The 18,118-nt window shown below is 48.3% G+C and overlaps 1 protein-coding gene across 1 annotated transcript in view; it reads right to left on the reverse strand.

The window, feature by feature from the left end:
* Nucleotides 1-17,683, reverse strand: part of MYO15B (myosin XVB) — a 46,386-nt gene extending 28,703 nt beyond the window's left edge. The window contains exons 1-23 of the mRNA XM_058039094.1: nt 15,113-17,683; nt 14,977-15,038; nt 13,855-13,918; nt 13,011-13,120; nt 12,498-12,569; nt 12,002-12,116; nt 11,364-11,467; nt 10,178-10,241; nt 9,650-9,763; nt 8,015-8,176; nt 6,937-7,050; nt 6,450-6,508; nt 6,240-6,363; nt 5,763-5,858; nt 5,052-5,183; nt 4,742-4,867; nt 4,147-4,224; nt 3,671-3,813; nt 3,535-3,580; nt 2,933-3,161; nt 2,815-2,840; nt 2,174-2,268; nt 1,384-1,477 (exon numbers count right to left, since the gene is read on the reverse strand). Coding sequence (XP_057895077.1) covers nt 1,384-1,477; nt 2,174-2,268; nt 2,815-2,840; nt 2,933-3,161; nt 3,535-3,580; nt 3,671-3,813; nt 4,147-4,224; nt 4,742-4,867; nt 5,052-5,183; nt 5,763-5,858; nt 6,240-6,363; nt 6,450-6,508; nt 6,937-7,050; nt 8,015-8,176; nt 9,650-9,763; nt 10,178-10,241; nt 11,364-11,467; nt 12,002-12,116; nt 12,498-12,569; nt 13,011-13,120; nt 13,855-13,918; nt 14,977-15,038; nt 15,113-17,683 — 4,800 coding nt within the window. The remainder of the gene's footprint in view (nt 1-1,383; nt 1,478-2,173; nt 2,269-2,814; nt 2,841-2,932; nt 3,162-3,534; nt 3,581-3,670; nt 3,814-4,146; nt 4,225-4,741; nt 4,868-5,051; nt 5,184-5,762; nt 5,859-6,239; nt 6,364-6,449; nt 6,509-6,936; nt 7,051-8,014; nt 8,177-9,649; nt 9,764-10,177; nt 10,242-11,363; nt 11,468-12,001; nt 12,117-12,497; nt 12,570-13,010; nt 13,121-13,854; nt 13,919-14,976; nt 15,039-15,112) is intronic.
* Nucleotides 17,684-18,118: the final 435 nt, after the last annotated feature.

Here is an 18,118-nt window from a genome sequence, read left to right on the forward strand (position 1 = left end):
TGAAGGAACAGAAACAGATTCAAAAGAGTTGCCCTGCTGTGGTTACCTAGGAGAAAGAAAATCTGGATCCTGTCCAAGTGGGAAGGGCAAGAAACAGAACAGAAACTCATGCTGAAGGAGGCACCTCTGCAGGTCTGCATCAACTGTCTTAACCCTCTGCCCCACCTTGCCCTCAGCCATGCCAGGATCTGTGCTGGGTCCTTCCCTTGTAAAGCTGAAGCTGTGAGATGTTACTGCTACTCTAAGGAGGACTGGTCTGATTTTCTCTTTCCAGATTTATTTTAATAGTAAGGAAATGGCCCTTTAATAATAAGGAAATGGCCCTTACCCTTCAGGTGCAATATTTTAATTTCCCAATTTTATTGTAATAGTTTGTGCAGAATACATTATACCCACTGGACAGAACCATGGCTCTCTCCTGTACATTATTTTCCATCTTCTCAAAAACTTGCCATCCTGTTCTCACCCCAGCTGACTTCCAAGGGGCCAAGGGATTGAGCAGCCTGAGGCAGCTGTAAGGAATCAGGGAGGATCATCATGGACTGAAAGAATCTTGCAATTCAGTCACCATCAGTAATTGACCTGGGCAATAGAAAAAGCAAGATGAATGCCTCCTCAGAGCTTGAGCAGAACAGCAGCTTTGAAGAGCACAGATGGCACCAGCTCTTGTCTCATGTAGGGCAGTGATGTCTGGAGTGGCTGCTGAGAACAGAGGCTAGACTGAGTTAGACAATAAAGTGGGTATTCATTAAAGGCCTTCAACAGATACACCTTGGGCAGTGCAGGAGCCTGGCAGAGGCTGCACTCAAGATGGACAATGGCCATGAGTTTTTCAGACAGATACAAGTTTGGTCTATCTGCATATCAGGGGTTAATTGTTCAATTACAACTTCAGGTAATGAAGTCACATTCTCCCAGTTTGCTTCCCCCAATTCCCTTTTGTTTGTATTTTTCAGGCCTGAGGCTGTCCTTGGTTCTCAGGCCTGGAAGAATTGTTTTGTCTGACCAAACTGTGAAGAGAGCTTACTAACATTCCATATGGAGTCGAGAGTTATACACTGATGCAGTAATGATCTGAAAAATATAAAAGCTAAACCTGAAGGCATCATCCCCACCCTAGCTCACACAGCCAGACCCATGAATAAGCTCTGTTTGCAATACCTGTGCCAACTGTGCATGTCATTTAGAGAGAGAAGGCTCCCGCCTCTCTGCTTCCTTCATTTGACATTTGTGTCAGACAGAGGGTGAAGGACACCTCCCTGGGTGAGGACACCTCACCTCACTGCCAGCAAACCTTCCAAAGCCATCCCTGCCCTGGCCTCACCCAGTCTCACTCTGCTTAGGGCAGAACAGCCCCTCCTGCACACCTTGCTCTGCTGTTACCTGGCAGCGCTTCCTCCACTGAATCAAAGGTCTGGAGATCACAATCACGGTTTTAAATTGCACCAAAGTCTTCTTCAGCCTCCTGTAACGCTTCCTAGAGGGTGAGAAAAGAATTGTCTGATGGGGGACACATCAGCCACACAGACACACACAGAGCAGGCCAGGAGCCAACATGAGGAGGGGCCTGGACATCCCCACCTGGCTGCCCCTTGGCAAGGACAGAGGGCTGTCCCTTGGCTGTCCCTTGGCTGTCCCTTGGCTGTCCCTTGGCAAGGCCTAAAGGCTGTCCCTTGCAAGGCCAAAGGGCTGTCCTTAGGCTGTCCCTTGCAAGGCCAAAGGGCTGTCCCTTGGCTGTCCCTTGGCTGTCCTTGGCAAGGCCAAAGGGCTGTCCCTGGGCTGTCCCTTGCAAGGCCTAAGGGCTGTAACTGGGCTGTCCCTTGGCTGTCCCTGGCAAGGCCAAAGGGCTGTCCCTTGGCTGTCCCTTGCAAGGTCTAAGGGCTGTAACTGGGCTGTCCCTTGGCTGTCCCTTGCAAGGCCTAAGGGCTGTAACTGGGCTGTCCCTTGGCTGTCCCTGGGCTGTCCCTTGACAAGACCTAAAGGCTGTCCCTTGCAAGGCCAAAGGGCTGTCCCTGGGCTGTCCCTTGACAAGGCCTAAAGGCTGTCCCTTGCAAGGCCAAAGGGCTGTCCCTTGGCTGTCCCTTGACAAGGCCTAAAGGCTGTAACTGGGCTGTCCCTTGGCTGTCCCTGGGCTGTCCCTTGGCTGTCCCTGGGCTGTCCCCTGGCTCCTGACCTGGCCTGGTAGCCTCGGAAGTGAGCCTGGATCAGTGTGACTTTCTCCTGGAGCAGGCGGAAGCGCCGGCGCTGGAGGAGGCGGCGGAATTTCCTCTGCAGGGTGACCACGGCCCAGCTCTGCCTCTGCTGCCATCGCCTCTCCAGCAGCTGCCTGCCCTTCTCCTTCAGAAACACCTGGGCAAAGGCAGCAGCTGCTGACCCACAGGCAAGCAGCAGCTTCTCCCAGAGCTAATCAATAACAAAAACTGCTGGTTTAATCCCTTTGTAGCCTTTAAGGGTTCTTGCTAAGGAGACTGGGGAGGGCAGGAGGCACAGGTGCAAGTGACAGAGATGGATGCATTTGGGGTGGACAGGGAATCAGGGAGTGATGAAGGTTAGCAGGTAGCAAAAGTAGAAGCCCAGGAATGCTGGGTATACAAAGGGCTTGGCCATGCCACAATAGCCTGGAGCTGGAATCTACTGGTAATCTGAAGTGCTAAAAATGCCTTCTTAGTACTTGGGACAAGAGGCAAAGGTGAGAGGGGAAGGTGTGCAAGGCCCTCCCTCTGTGGGCAGAGGCTGAGCTCCTCTCCTGCTTTGCCAGCCTGGGAATGGTGGGTGGGGCTGTGCAATCCAGATGAGATTGTCTGTAGACATCACCTTTGTCACCCCAATCTGGTAGAGATCTGAGGGGTTCCCCACCACGTGGGCCAGCACTGCTGCACAGCCTTCCCTCTGCTCCAAGCTGCTGGGGCTGCTCCCAGCCAGGAGCCCATACCTGCACAGGAGGAGAGGGTGTGACAAAAACCAGGGCTGGACATGGAGTCCTCAGAGAACAAATCCTCCAGGGCTGGGGGATCCCAAGCCAGGGCACCCCTGTACCTAGCCAGGAAGCTCTGGAATGGTAGATGGACTGGGAACCCCTCCTTCAGGATGTGGATGGCCTCCAGTATCCCAGAATGTCGCAGCTGACAGTTGACATATTCCACATCAAAGACATTTGACAGCTGAGAAGATAAAGCAGAAGAAAAAAATTAAAAACAAGAAATAAGGAAAAATTAAAGAAAGGAGACTGAAGGCAGGGGGTTTAGAAAGGGTCTCCTTCTCTTGTCCTGTCCTTGGATTAGATCTTGCCATGGGCTGTGGGCCATGGAACACAAAGCCCAAGGAATACTTTGGTGTCCAGCTGACCCTGGTTCTGCTCCTGCAGCACAGGATTAACTCACATGGCCACAGGGAAGGGTGGGACACAGAACAAGGGGAAAAAAGTCTCAAGCTATCAAATAAAACAAAGTTTAAATCCCAGCTGTGAAAGGAGAGCTGTTGGAGAAGAATGAAGGACATGAGGGACTCCATAAGGAGCTCGGGGTGCTGTCCTACCTTCCTGGGGTTAGGGGTGATGCAGCGGATGAAGAAGGCATGGCTCCTGCAAAACAAAGAAGAACTTTGGATCACCCTCCTCTCCATGCTGCCCCTGGAACACTCCACACTTCTGTGTGCCAGCAGCATCTCTCACCCTCTCAGCTTGGCTGTGAGCTCCTGCAAAGACTGCTGGAATTTGGACACCAATGTGGAGGCCTGAGGCCTGAGGCCTCTGCCCCTCAGCTCCCTTCGCTGACCATAGGCAGCTTTAGCCCTCTGGAAAATCTCAGACACCACCTGCAAAAACAAAGAAATTACCAAAACCCACTGAACGTTGTGGAAAGAAGAACCTCTTCTACCTGAAACTTATGGGGGCTATTTTCTCTTGCCCCTGGCAGTGGCAGGAATGCAGTTGCATCCTCAGGCACTCTCTGTGTTCTATATGTAAGGTGCATCAATTGTGGGCAAAGACAATTTGCCCAATTCCCAAGTAAATTCAGTAAAATAAAACTTGTGGCTTCTCTATGTTCTCCTGACACCTGTTCAGCACCTTTCTGCCTCTCACATTAAGACAATGAGTGGATCATTGGGTGTCTGCAATAGAGATCTTCCTCCTGACCACTTCTGTACCTTGAGGCGGCTCTGGGAGAAGATATCCAGCACCTCTGGCCGCAGCTGGTCACGGTTTTTATTGAGAAACTTGTGCACCTGCAGGGGCAAAGTCTGATTTAAAGCACCATTCAGACCACTCAGACAGGCACACACCCCTGTTACACACACTGGGACTGGGGACAGGCAGCTGGAGAGCTGGAAAAGAGAAAAGCCCTGGAGAATGAGGCTAGCTCTTCCTGCTGCCACCAGGGTAGAGGGGACAATGGCTTCTGCTTTGAGAAGGGATTGCTCCTTTTCTCCTTCACATCACCTTGCAGGCTTTCACCTTTCTTTTTGTTTGGTTTTTTTTTTTTTTTTTTTTGCCCAGCAGTCACAGCTTTCCTGCATTTCCAGGGCTCTGAGGCTGTTGTGTCACTGAGGGCAATTCCTATTTTGCTTCTGCCCAGAGACATCTTAGTTGGCTCTCTTTATAATAATCTCCTCTCTTCTGCTCAGCTGATGCTCTGGAAGAAAGTGCAGTCACAAGGGGAGAGCTTTGGTCCCAGAGCTGGTCCATCAGGACACCCACAGCTTATTTCTGGGTTATTTCTGCTCTGAGTCCCTGCCAGCTCACCTGGTAGGTGACAGGGCCAGCATAGTGCTGCACAGTGAACTCCGGCAAAGGCAGCTTGGGCTTGCTGTACCAAGGGCTGTTTGCATGGTGGTAATGACACTTCTGGAGGAAAGTGTGGTCTGTGGCCTGTAAAAGAGATTTCCTGATGCTGCAACCTCGGCCTTTCTTCTTTCAGCCTTTCTCGGTAGGCTAAAAAGTCACTGTTAAACTGAAGGTAAAAACACTGAACACTTGTGCAATCATTAAGGAAAACAGCCTCACCTTAACCATCCTTTGAAAGGGATCCCATGAGAGGCTGGGAGCTCCTCACCTGAGTCAGGGATGTCTGGTCATCCAGGATGCACAGGAGGCCGTGGGGCTTTGCAGTAAGGAAATCCAGGCACGACTCACTGCACGTCTTGGAAATAGGAATCCAAGCTAACTGCTCCTGGCTGTATTCCTCCTGCATGTTAAAGGCCAAATCCAGCCACACAAACAAGGACAAATGGAGAGAATTAACAGAGGGATTTGGGTTGTTTATCAGGAAGTTAGAGTTTCACTGCTGTTAGGAACTTGCCTAGAATTGTCTGGTTTTGTCTCATGAAACTACTTCTGAAGCCACTAATGATTTTCCTGATTTGAGAGAAGAAGGCTGCTAAGCTGAGTGATAAAGTGAACTGTAGAAGTCAACAAGTCTGATAAATACACTTTCATCCCCAGGACATAAGTGGCACAGAAAATGCTACAAAGAAGCCAAAAAGGATTTTAAAGCACCCACTGAGGTCTGGGCTCTGACCCTGACCAACTCACTTAGAAAATCTGGAAAAGGAAGCAAGGTGCTGACAAAATCTCCTTCCCTTAATTTACCGTATAATTAATAAAAGGTATTAAATAGGCAACTCTTTGGGCTAGGATTCCCTGGATATTGCCCAGGAGGACCATTCAGTTTCCTGTTCCCTGCTGAGGGACACTCTGAGGATGCCTCAGCTCAGTCCAGGTGTGCTGGCTCCAGGTGCTGTGAATTCCACCGAGCTCCACTCACCTCTTCCTGGGCAATGACAGTCTGGCTGAAGAACCTCTGGAGGTGCTCATTGGCAAAGTTGATACAGAGCTGCTCTAAGCTGTTCACCCCCAGATCCTGCAAAGACAAAAATCCATCCCTTCCCAGGCCCAGGGGGCTGTGCCTCCCTCTAAGTGCTGCACAGGCCCAGCTGAGCTGAGTTGCTGGTTCTGGCCAGTGTGAATGAACCCCAACAGTTCAAACCACCTTCTGTCTGGTTTGCAGGCTCTCAGCCTGGCTCACTGACCAGGCTGAACAGCCAGAGGTGAGACAAGCTGTGAAGGAGCACAAAGAAGGAAAGATCTACTCTTGGATACACAGCCCCACCTCTGTATTCCACTGTTTTCAGCATCCATTGGGACACAGGTTTTAACAGGAGCCCTAAATAAAACACTGCAAGGCCTTGGTGAGCACATGCCCTCACTGCCCAGGCCACAGCAAAAGAATATGGAAAACAACCTCAAAGCCATGGAGGTCCACAATGCCCACGGCACAGTCAGACTCCCAGGGAGCCAACCACTCATTGATCCTCAGCAGCAGCCACTCAAAGAGCAGGTAGTACAGAGCCTTGGCAATGGAGTCCCTGAGTGGGAGGGGGAGAAGAACCAGTTACTGCAAAGACAGCACCTCTGGGTGCATCTCACCCACCCAGACATCAGCAGGAGTCACCTGGCATCAATGGCTCCTTCTACAGACAGAGGGGTGAAGATCCGATCATAAGATGTAACCTGGATACATAAAGAGACAGAATTTACTCTTATTAGCTCACAAAAACACCTTTTTTTTTTTTTTTTTTTTTTTTTTTTTATCCACAAGGAAGTCAGCTCAGTTAATAAATGGATTTTTTTTCTATTTGGCTGAGCATTTACCCAGATATCAAAAGAAAAACTTTTTAACTTTTAAACCCAGAATTTTGTTGTCGGAGGTGAGAGTAAACTGGCCAAAGTGATAAACCTGAGGCCACTCATGTCAGAAAAGAGCCCTCCCAGATGTGAGCTCTGCCATCTTTACAGAGCTGCCCTGAGGGGCTCAGCCCACCCCAATCATTTCATTCCTGCTGTTGCCCCCCAGATTTTGAGCCTTCTAAGTTTAGGACTTAGTGGGGCAGGACGTGGGATGCTTCAGGAGGAATGGGAAATCACCAGAAGGGACTCACAGTGACACGGTGGGTGACAGCTCTCTGCAGCAGCTCTGCTGACACACACAACAGACTGGCCACAATCTGAATCTCGGCCCCGCTGGCGATGGCTGCATGTTCAAAGGAGTCTTTCTAAATAAAAAAGTGTTCTTTATTATATATGTTATAAACACATATTATAATATTGGCTTTTCACAAATATGAAAATGGATTTTATGTGCGTGGGTTAAAGTAACTTTGTTATAGAGTTTTTATTTCTGTTGTTAATTAAGCTTAGTGAAATAGCTGCTTGTGCTAAAATGCCTGCTTGGATGGGATAACATCCAGTGCACACAGGATGAGGACGCCTGTACAGATCTGCCAACCATCAGCACTCACCCTCTGAAGGCAGTGTGGGCCAGGGCCCAAAACTGAAGCTGATGGTAAAAATGGACTAAAACCACAACCAAGGAATCTGCATGCTCTAAAAAGGCAGACCCAAGGAGGGGCCATGTAAAAATATGTCAACTAGTTTGGGAAAAAGTTTACTGTGCATAAGGGTCTATGAATATGCAACAGATGATGTAAGGGAAAAGGTATTTAAGGGTATCTCTGGAGAGAACAGGGTGCTCTTGGCTGAGTGCCAGGATGCACCCAGCCTTAATAACCTTTACTCTGTGGTCCTTGTCTCTTATTGTCATTTATTAGACTTTTGAAATTTTCACAGGAGAGTGAATGTGTTTTTCACATATATTACTGTACATAAATTATTATCTATATTACTATATATTATAGATAGGAACAATGGAGGGGATACAAGGTTCCTCTTGTATTAATATTCTCAACAGCACCTCAGCTGCACAGAGCTGGTCACAGCCTGGGCAGAGCACCAGGTTCATTTTGGCTCCTTAAAAACCCACTCAAGCTCCAGTGACCTTTGGTTGCCTCCCACCTTCTGTCCCTGCCTAGACCAGTCTGGAGCCCAGCACTGAAAGGACAGAAAGGTCCTCAAAGGATGCCACCCTCAGTCAGGAATCATGTCCTCGGTCCCACCACATGGCACAACAGCAATATCCAGCACAAATATCCTGTTCCCAAGCTGCTGGGGTTACTGTACCTCATAGGAGGTAAAGCAGATGTTCCCCAGCTGCAGGATGGCAGCCAGGACAGCCCAGGTGGAGCTCAGCTGATCCTCTGAGAGGCCTATTCCCTCCAGAGCTTGCACCAAGGCCAGAAAATCCTGACTGTCCTCCTTCCCCAGGACTTCACATGCTCTGCCCTGAGAGAAAAGGGACAGATAATCGTGATCAGCCCCTTCAGCCTCAGGCAGGGCTTAAGCCACCATCAGGAATCTTCAGAGAAGTGGTTCCATCTTTTAAAGACTGGAGGAATCTGAAGAGATGAAAGACAGCACTAGCTGAAACTCAGTATTTGTGAGGGGCCAGTGCCTTTACCTGTGGAATTTTGAGATTAAGATCTCTCTTACCCACACCTGCCAAGTTTCTGTTGGAATTCCAGTACAAGCTGCCCAGGATGCTGGGGTGGAATTTGACAGAAGTGGTGCCTGAGTGGAGTCCCAAGTAAATCATGGCACAGCAGCTCCCCAGTGGAACCAGATGGGTTCTGTAAAGCCAGGGAGCCACCCAGGGTTACAGCCTGTCTCATCTCAGCCACGGAGCCCCACCACAACATGGGTTCATCACTGCTCTGCTTCTGTTATTCTCTACAGGAGGGCACTCCTAGCAGCTGCCTGTGACCCTGAAGGTCACAGAAATCCCGGGTCAGGGGTTCTGCAGAACCTGTTTGTGCTCAAGGGCATTCTTGGACCATAGTTCCCAGCTCCCAGCAGATTTTGGTGAGACAAGGATGAGGTCCAAGCAGCCCTTGGGCTTCTTCTTGCTAAGATCCAAGATAGATTTTGTCAGTCTCTGCTAACACTTCTGTGCATAACCTGATCTCCCCTTCCTTTCTCTGCAGCAGGCTGGGATATTCCTGTTAATTTTCACCTTGAAGATTTTGCTTTACAATGCTTTGCCAGCCAGGTACCATTAATCACGCATTAGGGGCTGGGCCCTTAATTGCCCTCCATCCTGGAGCCATCAATGGTCCATTCCTCGCCCCAAGGCGAGGAGATAGAAATCACTAGCGAGGATTCCTCCTGACCACAGCTGCTGTGAGGAATTTGAATTTGCCACCTGGGAAAGCTGACTCACACTGAAATAGGAAAAATTTCTTGCTGTTGTTGTGACCTCCTTGATTATGGAAAACAACCTTAAAATATCTCGAACAAAACAAAAAACATCAAAAAAAAAAATTCAATTTAAATAATTGCAATCAGCAGTATAATTCAGTGGTTTCAAATCTGCACTCATTGACAATAAAGGAAGTGTTTTGCAGAAGATAGAAAGAAATCCTCCCTGCTTTTGGCAGTCCCACAGTAAATTGCAAAGGCAAGGAAAGGCAATGAGGAAAGGGGTTTTACACCACACGATGGAGCCACGAGTCTACACAACGACTCCTCATTAAAGCCCGTCCTTTTAGAGTAGAACGGGCCAGAGAAGTGAGAAAATGATCACCAAAGAGACAAAGATGTTGGTTCTTAGATCAGGGATGAGAAGGAGCAGAGGATGAGAAGGAGCAGAGCTGACTTTCTGCAGGGGCAGAGTGATTTGGTGCCTCTCTAAGCAAACAGAAGCGATGCCTGGGCCATTTCTCTGTGGCAGCTGCTGCAGAGCACCCTCAGCTCACTCACCTGGTTCAGGTAGAAGTAGGACTCAGCCTCCTGCAGGTACATCTCCTCTTTCTGCTCCACGGGCAGCCCTGCCAGCAGCTCGTAGAACACATGGTAGTTCCTCTCACCGTGGGCCTGATGGGACACAGCCATGGAGCTGATCCACATCCAGCCCCAAACAGCCCCAGAACACACTCACAGAGCAGGACCAGGGCTCCCACTGACACCATTCCCTCTGGGAGGAGTCCTTTCCACACAGCTCTGATATCTGACCATTCCCACACTCCAGACATTAGGAAAAACTAATTGAGGGAAGATTCAACTTCCAGTAATCCCTAATAAGTGGCTTAATTCCACCTGTTTGAGACAGAGAAACCTTCTATTTTATTCAAATAACAGAAGTGACCCCCTGTGCTACATGGAGGGGACACAGCTCTTGCTGGTAGAAGAAATGGGAAGCAATTCTCATACTAATTCCCACCCCTGTTATTTAACAGTAAATTTAGGATTAAATGTTAATAAGGGAGAGAGGGGGGCCCTGGTCCTCACCTGAAACACCACACGAGACTTCTCCAGCAGGTACTGGGAGATGGATGTTCCCACCACAATGCCACTGAGCAGAAGACAACAGATCCTGTCAGAACCTGGGCACAGCTTTTCTGCAGATCTGTGTCTCTGCAGATAAGAATGATCTTAGGGACACAATCTACAAGAATTTCTAAAATATTTCAGCAAATTGTGGGACTTACATGGAAACCAAGCAAGCACAGAATAAGAAGGAAAGTCATAATGTGGGTAGGAATAAAGGTGAATTCCCTTAACAGTGTGAAACAACCATCAGAGTTCCACAAAGTGTCTGTACCTGACCTGTGAGGGTTTGATAAGTGACCTAGAAGAGGAGCTGAACAGCAATGGGACAAAGCTTCCTGCTTGTATGAAATTATTCAGTGAGGATGAAGACCAACTGTGAATAAATGCAGACCAGACCTTACAGTGCAGAGTGAGTGAATAAGAAAATGACACATGAAGCCCACAGTGGATAAATGTGAAGTGATGGGTACAGACCCAGCTTCATATATAAACAGACAGGTTCCAATTTTACCATTGCTCCTTAGGACTGAGACCTGAGGGTTATGATAGACAGCTCCATGAAAGAATGAGCTCAGGGCTTGGCAACAGTCAGGGAAAATCCCCAAACAAACCACCCAAATCCAGAAGTTAGAAAGGAGGCAGGCTCAAAACAGAAAGGTGTTTTTCACAGAACTGGTTAGACCTGTGGAACACTGGAAGGCTGTTGCAGAAACATCAAGTTTGTATGAGCCCAAGAGGAAACTGGAATATCTCAGGAGACTGAGGAAAACTCCTGAGCTGCTGCAAATGTTCAAGAGCTCAAGGGGTTTTAGGGAAAAGCATTGCTTCTATTTGGGCTGTTGTTGCCTCAGGCAGTGCTTGAGGTCAGTGCTGGGGACACTGCAGGGTATCAGGTGGGCCCTTGGTATAAACCAGTTCAGCCATTCTTAAGTTCTTAATTTAACTCATCTTGGGAACCAAGATCTGTTCTTTAGGGAGGAAACACAAAAAAGCAAAATAGGGGTTTAAACTCACTCTCTTCCTACCCTGATGATAGCAAGAGGGAAGGGGAGGGAGGGTTAATGTGAGAGCTCTCAGCACTGCTCCACCTGGTCTCACCCAAACACCCCCCTTGGAGGGACCCGAGGGGATTTTCAACACTCACTGTCGCAGGTGGACACTCAGCAGCTTTCCAAAACGGCTGGAGTTGTCATTGAGGATGGTTCTTGCATTTCCAAAACTCTCCAGGATGGGAAGGACATTGCAGGGCTGTAGAGAAAAGAGGGAGGGAACACTTCAGTAGCAATCACAGGTTTTAAACTCAAAAGGGTTTATGTACCTGTCAGTTTGAAAAGATAAACAAAAAATGGGACTTCACTGATATAATTCTCACATGGGTAAAAGATGTCTTTTAAAATGTATCCTGTATCATTATCTCTAGGCAGTGGTGAGCTGTTCTGTGAGCTCTTTGCTCTCACTGCTATAATCTTTCACTTTACTTCTGCTCTGTGTTTGTTCTGATTCACCTCCCAGACTGCTAAAAGCTCTCCTTGGCAGCAACCAGCTCTCTGTTCAAACAGACCCAGCACTTTTCACAGCATCAGATCTCCCAGGTATTAAAATACAGAACTACAAATACACCTTGTAGCTCTCCTCGAGTCTTTATGGGAGCTTCACCTTGGACCACATACCCTCCCAAGTGCAGCCAAAGAAATACCATCAGCAGCAGCCTCCCTGCCCTGGTTTGGCTTCTCCTCCCTGCCCAACCCTCGTGGTCTCTAGCCAAGCTCTCTTGCCTGTTACCTGTCTGATCCTGTGGCTGTCAGATCCCTGGTACAGCATGGTCAGGTATTGCACAATGGCTTTGGCAGCTTCTGTTTTACCTGATCCACTGTGCCCACTGCAGGAGCAAGAGGTGGAGAAGTTGGCATGAAACAGAGGTACCAGGTCTAGGCACATCAGAGGCCCTGCTGCAGCAAGTCAGAGGGGTGTGCTGATTTACAGCTGAAAAACTATCACCCTTCCATTGAAACACTGAGACAACCTGACAAAATGGGCCCACAAAGGGTTCCCCTGGGGAATACCAGACTCCTTCTCTCCCACTCCTCTGAAGTGAAACTAAATTCAAGCTGTTACTTGCACAGAGTGAAATAAATAAAAATCACCTTACTCAGGTTCTGCACAGGCAGCCCTCATGTACAAGCCAGAAGGATCGACTTGCAGGCAGTGAAATGCAGAAGTGAAACTTTTACATAATGAAATCAAAGGGCCTCCACCAAAGCCCTTCAGTTCCTACCTGATGAGGACACACTGCTCCTGCCCTGACGACTGGGACAGCGTGTAGGCCATCTCTGCTATGGCAAAGATGTGTCTGCATGGACAGAGAGAAACCCCCATTAACTGACCCCACCCTTCACCCCACGAGTGCAGCACCAACAGGCTCCTCATGAGGGATCTACAGCAGAGATGGGCCAGTGTCTTCACCAAAGAAACTTGACCTAAAAATCACAGAATGGTTTGGGTTGGGGGGAGCTTAAAGACCATCTCATTCCTCTGCCATGGACAGGGAAAACTGGACCTGATTTTTCCAAGCCCTGTCCAGCCTGGCCTTGGACACGTCCTGGCATGAACTTTAGTTCTGTAGAATTACAGGCCCAAGCACCTACAGCTTTGCCAAATGGGCTGTTCACCTCCTGTGACATTCATCCTGCTCTACCAGGGAACTGGAGGACAATAAAATATTTTCTGGAATAATAAAATACTTTACAAACAGAACAGGGTTTAGAGAGTTGTTTGAGAAAGAAAAACATACGGGGCGCTTTTTGAGAGAGTCCCTTGCTGGTACTCAATAGCCACATCTTCAGAGTAGATACTGAGGTCTTTGAAAGGATTCACAGAAATCAAAATTTCCCCAATGTAAGTCTAGGATAAAAATAAGAAAGGAGAAAAAAATCTGGTGGCTTCTTAGAATTTTCTGAATAAGGATTGCAAGTGAATGCATACATTAAAACAAATATACAAATTCCCTTAAAGGAATATTATTAATTCTGACTACACTGCCAACTTATTGAAGACACAGCTTTTCAGTGGTCATTTTCAAATCTCTGTCATGAATAGTTTGGGATAAGTGAGCACTCCCTGGTCTGTGGTCATTTTTGTAGTCACTATCTATTCGCTACATGAAATTACAGGCATAGGTTTGAACACTTGAGCCAGTACATTGCAAAGGGAACAATTAACCATCCACGTTGTGGACTAAAACATCGTGAATGTTAGCAGAAACTCTGAGGTTTCTTCTCAAGATCCACAATTTTTAACTCAGAATTTCTCTGCCAAAATAGGAGATTCCCACTAGGAGCAGCTGAGGCTACAAAGGAGCCCAAGTATGCTCACAGATTGGCACCAAATACCAAAATTACAGAGAAACTCTGGAACTTCCAGATTTTACCCCAAATACTTCATGCTGCCTGATTTCTGAGCAAAAGCTGTGTGAGTATAGTTTTTATCATTCCCAGTAATGAGTGAGATACTTGGTGCATTATTAAAGCTTGATGGCATAACATAAATTACTTTCTCTTAAAGCCCATTGTTCAGAGTGAATAAGCACAGAAGAAAACCAAACCAAACCAAACCAAACCAAACCTCACTATCCATACATAAATGAGATTGCAATGGAACCTCTTCTTCAGGCACAGCAGGACTGAGCTCTCAGAGACTTCCCTACAAACAGAGGAAAGGACTTGTCAGCCATAAGCTTCCCTTGCATGTGTTAATATTAAATATTAACCTTTCTGCCCTCCACAAAGGATCATGGAGTCCAACTCTTAACTGAAGGGCCCATATGGGGATTGAAGATTTTGTGGGGAGCTGGGACTAAAACTTTTCACTGCCTTCCTGTGGTTCAAACATCCTCAGGATTAAACAGGTCAGAGAATGGAGCATTCAAAGCTCAGGATTTCCTCTGTGTGATCCCAGCCCCTTGCAGAGCCTTTACAGGTGTTTATCTCAGCAGGATGGCAGGAGGGGAGGATGGTGAGGAGCAGTGTCAGGGGCTTATCTTTCAACAGCAGCAGTGAACCAAGGGTTTAACAGCTCTTAGAGATGTAGGACGTGAGTTTTTCACAGCTGAAGGCAACAGGAGTCACTAAAGCCACAGATGCTGATGTCAGTAGGCAAAGAACACAGAAATGTGCTGCTCATCCTGCAAGCTGTCCTTTCCTACCACTCACTTCATACAACAAGAAAGGCACGTTAAATTCCCAATTCTGTCCTTCTGCTACATCACAGAACTCACATCAGCCTCTAAACCTAATTTCCCCTACCCTTTAAGTATTTTGGGGTATTTTTAGAACCCATTTCAGGACTGGGAACCATTTAACAGGAGAGGCAGAGCTCTCCAGGGATGCAGCTGTACAGAAGTGTGTTAGCCAGGCTGAGCTGCAGCTCTGGGCTGTGACTGCAGGGGTTCAGTGTGCCCTCCCTGGGTCACAGTCAGGAGCTCCCTCTGCACCTCTGCTCCTCCCCAGTGGTTCAGTGTAGGTCCATGACTTCACTACTAAAATTCAGTCCTTTACTCAGCTTTTCAGCAGAGCAACAGTTACTCAGCTGTGATACACATCCAATCAATTCTATTTTTTCCCACAGAGGAAATTCTCCTATGCAGCTAAGGATCTAGCTAATCTATCTAGCTAATGTGATTTCTATTGTTGAGCCACCTTTGCAGGATAACAAGCAAGTCCTTGTGACCTGAATGAGCTGCAGACACCGAGGACACCTACTCCAGTCTGGTCAGATCTTCAATCTCCTCAACTTCTGCACAGTGCTCTTCACACATGAACGCCTGAAATGCACAGAACATGACTGAAAATCAGGGGAAGCTCAGTTCCATTCCAGTACTGGGGACAACACCCGTACCTGTTTCTGCATGAACTCCATCTCCAGCACGCTGTCAGCAATGTCATCTGCCTCCCACAGGTCCTTGCAGAGCCTCCCACGGCTGCTGGCCAGCTGGGGCTCCTTGGAGGTGGCCCATTTGCTCAGGTTCTCCATGGTTGGCCGTGGCAGCAGCAGCCCAGAGCTCAGCCACGCTGCAGGGTCCCATCCCTGCCCCTGCTGCTGGGACCAGTGCACACTGGATGTGACCATGGATCCTGCAGTCTGGAGGACACCTGGGCCCTCCTTGGTGTCCACCTCACTGCGATGATCTGAGGTGGGGATTGGCTCCTCCTCTCGGTGTGGAAGGAAGCCCTGCTTGCTGCTTCTGGGGCTTGGATCCATCAGAGCTCTGGGAAGGTCACATTTGAATCTGCAAGCCTGTGGCACAGGAGGGACAGATTTTCTCTCTGATGGAGATTTCAGTTTCTGTAGGGAATAACCATTGCCAGAACCCCTGGACAAGGAGCTCTTGGCCTTAACCAAGCTGTGGGCTCTGGGGAACACTACAGCAAACTTGGCATCAATAGCACTGCTCTTCTCATCTGAGCACGGAAAGGAACTGGTTCCATGAAGAGGGGAATCACCAGCAGGCAAATCAATGTGTCCCACTTCCTCCACCATTTTGGGACCACCTCTCCCCTCCATTAATGAAGCAGAAGGTTCTCTGTCCCTCGGCTCAGCCCTCTCTAGCTGCCCAGGGAAGGCTTTGCCAGACTGACCAACCCACCCAGCAGTGCTCAGAATCCGGATTGCCATTCTACTTTTGAATCCAAAAGGTTTGCTGCTCCTCTTCTTCTTCCCAAATTTCTTCAAGAGCCACCTGGAGATACCAATTGCTCGTGCCACACTCAGCAGTCGAGCTTTCAGCCTTGCTTTCCTGGCAGGTTTCTGGCCAAGCCAGCTGGTGACTTTTCGAAAGGCAGAGCGGGTGTGCAGGTGCTTGGATCCTTCCTCACTGTGCGCAGGCTCTGTTTCAGAAGGTGCCTCTGCAATCACTTCTTCTGCTTTCTCTTTTTTTGCCTTTGTAGACTGCCCTGAACTCTGGTTAACTTTTCCAATAACTTTTCCAACTTTCTTCTTCTTTCCATGGAGTTGCTTATCAGGTGATTTTTTTGTAATCGTGGAGCAGCTTGAAGTATTTAATCTTTTCTCTTCAAAACTCTGAGCTGTGTTGGGTTCTCTTTGTTTACTGGGAGTTTCTATGGCTTTTGAACAGATGCTTTCAACATTGTTCAGGCCTGAGCTGGTTCCCAAAGCCATCTGGGCAGGATTTGGCTTCTGGCTTGGTGACAGTTTGGTCTCAGCATTTTTATGTTGGTTTTCCAGACTGAGGGGGATTTGGGATTGAGAAGAACATTTCTTTGTAAGCATCAGTGCTCGTAGGTCCTGCGTGCTGCAGTCTGAACTGTCCCTCTGTCCATCTCCACCCTCTTCACCTTGTTCTGGGATCTCACGCCTCCCAGGTTTCTCCTTCAACGTCCTCTGCTGCTTGGAGAGGGAAGAGCCATCCTCCAGCTCTCTGCCTTCATCATTCACCCTCTCTTCCTGTTCATATTTGCTAAGGTGAATGTGGAGTTTTGCTTTCCCAGCAGCTGGGAGTGGTTCTGGTTTGTTTTCTTTTACTTCATCAATGTTCTCTGCAGTGCTGCTGTCAGGATTCATGTGTCCATCCTCTGACACATCTTCAACTCTCTCATTTTCTAGTATATTTTCCTTGTCTATTTCAATACTTTCCCTGTTCTTAACACTCTCAACTTGGAGTCCTGAAGTGCTTAACTGATCATCTGCCTCACTGCTCTCTGCTGGAGCACATTCTGGTTGTCTCAGCATCTTGCCTGGCTTCCTCATCTCCTCTGCTTCCAATCCTGCAAATCCAGTGCCTCCAGCCTCAGATTCAGTTTTTGCACCTGTGGTCATCTGCTCCTTTTCAGGTTCCATAGATGCTTCCTTGCTTTCATCAGCCAGTTCCTTGTAGCCTTTTCCTTCTCCCACAGGAGGATCTTGGAGCACAGCTTCTTTCTCACTGTTGCCATCTAACTCAGAAGAGCTGCTCCCCTGCTCAGAGGAGCTGCTCCTCTCCTCACTGCAGGAACTGCTGCCCACCACAGCCTCCTTTGGACCCTTTCTGTGGGTTCCACGGCCTTCACTGCTGGAGTCAGAGCAGGAGTGACCTGAGGTTTCCAGAATATTTTCATCCTCACTCTCAGTGATGGCAATCCTGGTAAGATTTTCAGGTTGCTTTTTCCCAGTCCTCTCACCTTTTTCCTGCGCTGTACTGCCTTGGGATTGAGAGACTGATTTCTGCTCCTTGAAGTCCTGATTCCCTCTGTGCCTTCCCCTGGGGTTCTGTGCCTTTTCTGCCAAGTTTTGTTTCTGTAAAGAGCCTTCAGCACCTTGCTCTGTGATTGCCCTCACAGCCCCCAGCTCGGTGCCAGTTCCACCAGCACCAAGTCTCTTTCCACATCTCTTTTTAAAACTCCTTTTCTTTCTGTTTGTGGTGGCTTTCTCCTCCTTGTCACTGCTGTCCTCGCTCTCCTGCCCTGATGTCATTTCCCATTGCTTGCAGGCCTTTCCTTTCTTCCCTTCCAGCCTGGACTCTCTGTGTTTTCTCCCCAGACCAGATTCACTTTTATAATTCCTCCTGCAGGCTCTTTTCCTCCGGAATAACTTCTTGTGGTCATTCTCTTTGTGTTCCTGAGGCCTCCCCAGCCTCTGGATCTTTAAGGGCTCTTCTCCAAGGCTGTCACCTTGTGCAGTGAGTGACTCTTTGCCCTTCCCTTGGCCTCTGCTCTTACCTTCCCTCCTCTTCCCACAGCACATCTTTGAGTTTCCTGCAGAGTTCTGCTCACAACTGAGCTCCTTCTCCTTCCCAGCCTTTTTCTGCCGAGCCTTGGAGCGGGCAGGAGGCATTTCCTCAGTGCTCAGGAATATGTGAGGGCTTATCTTGACTCACCTGTGAAGGGAAACATTGTGCATTTTGCTGTG

Source organism: Melospiza georgiana, chromosome 21 (assembly GCF_028018845.1).
Source record: "Melospiza georgiana isolate bMelGeo1 chromosome 21, bMelGeo1.pri, whole genome shotgun sequence".
Taxonomy (NCBI): domain Eukaryota; kingdom Metazoa; phylum Chordata; class Aves; order Passeriformes; family Passerellidae; genus Melospiza; species Melospiza georgiana.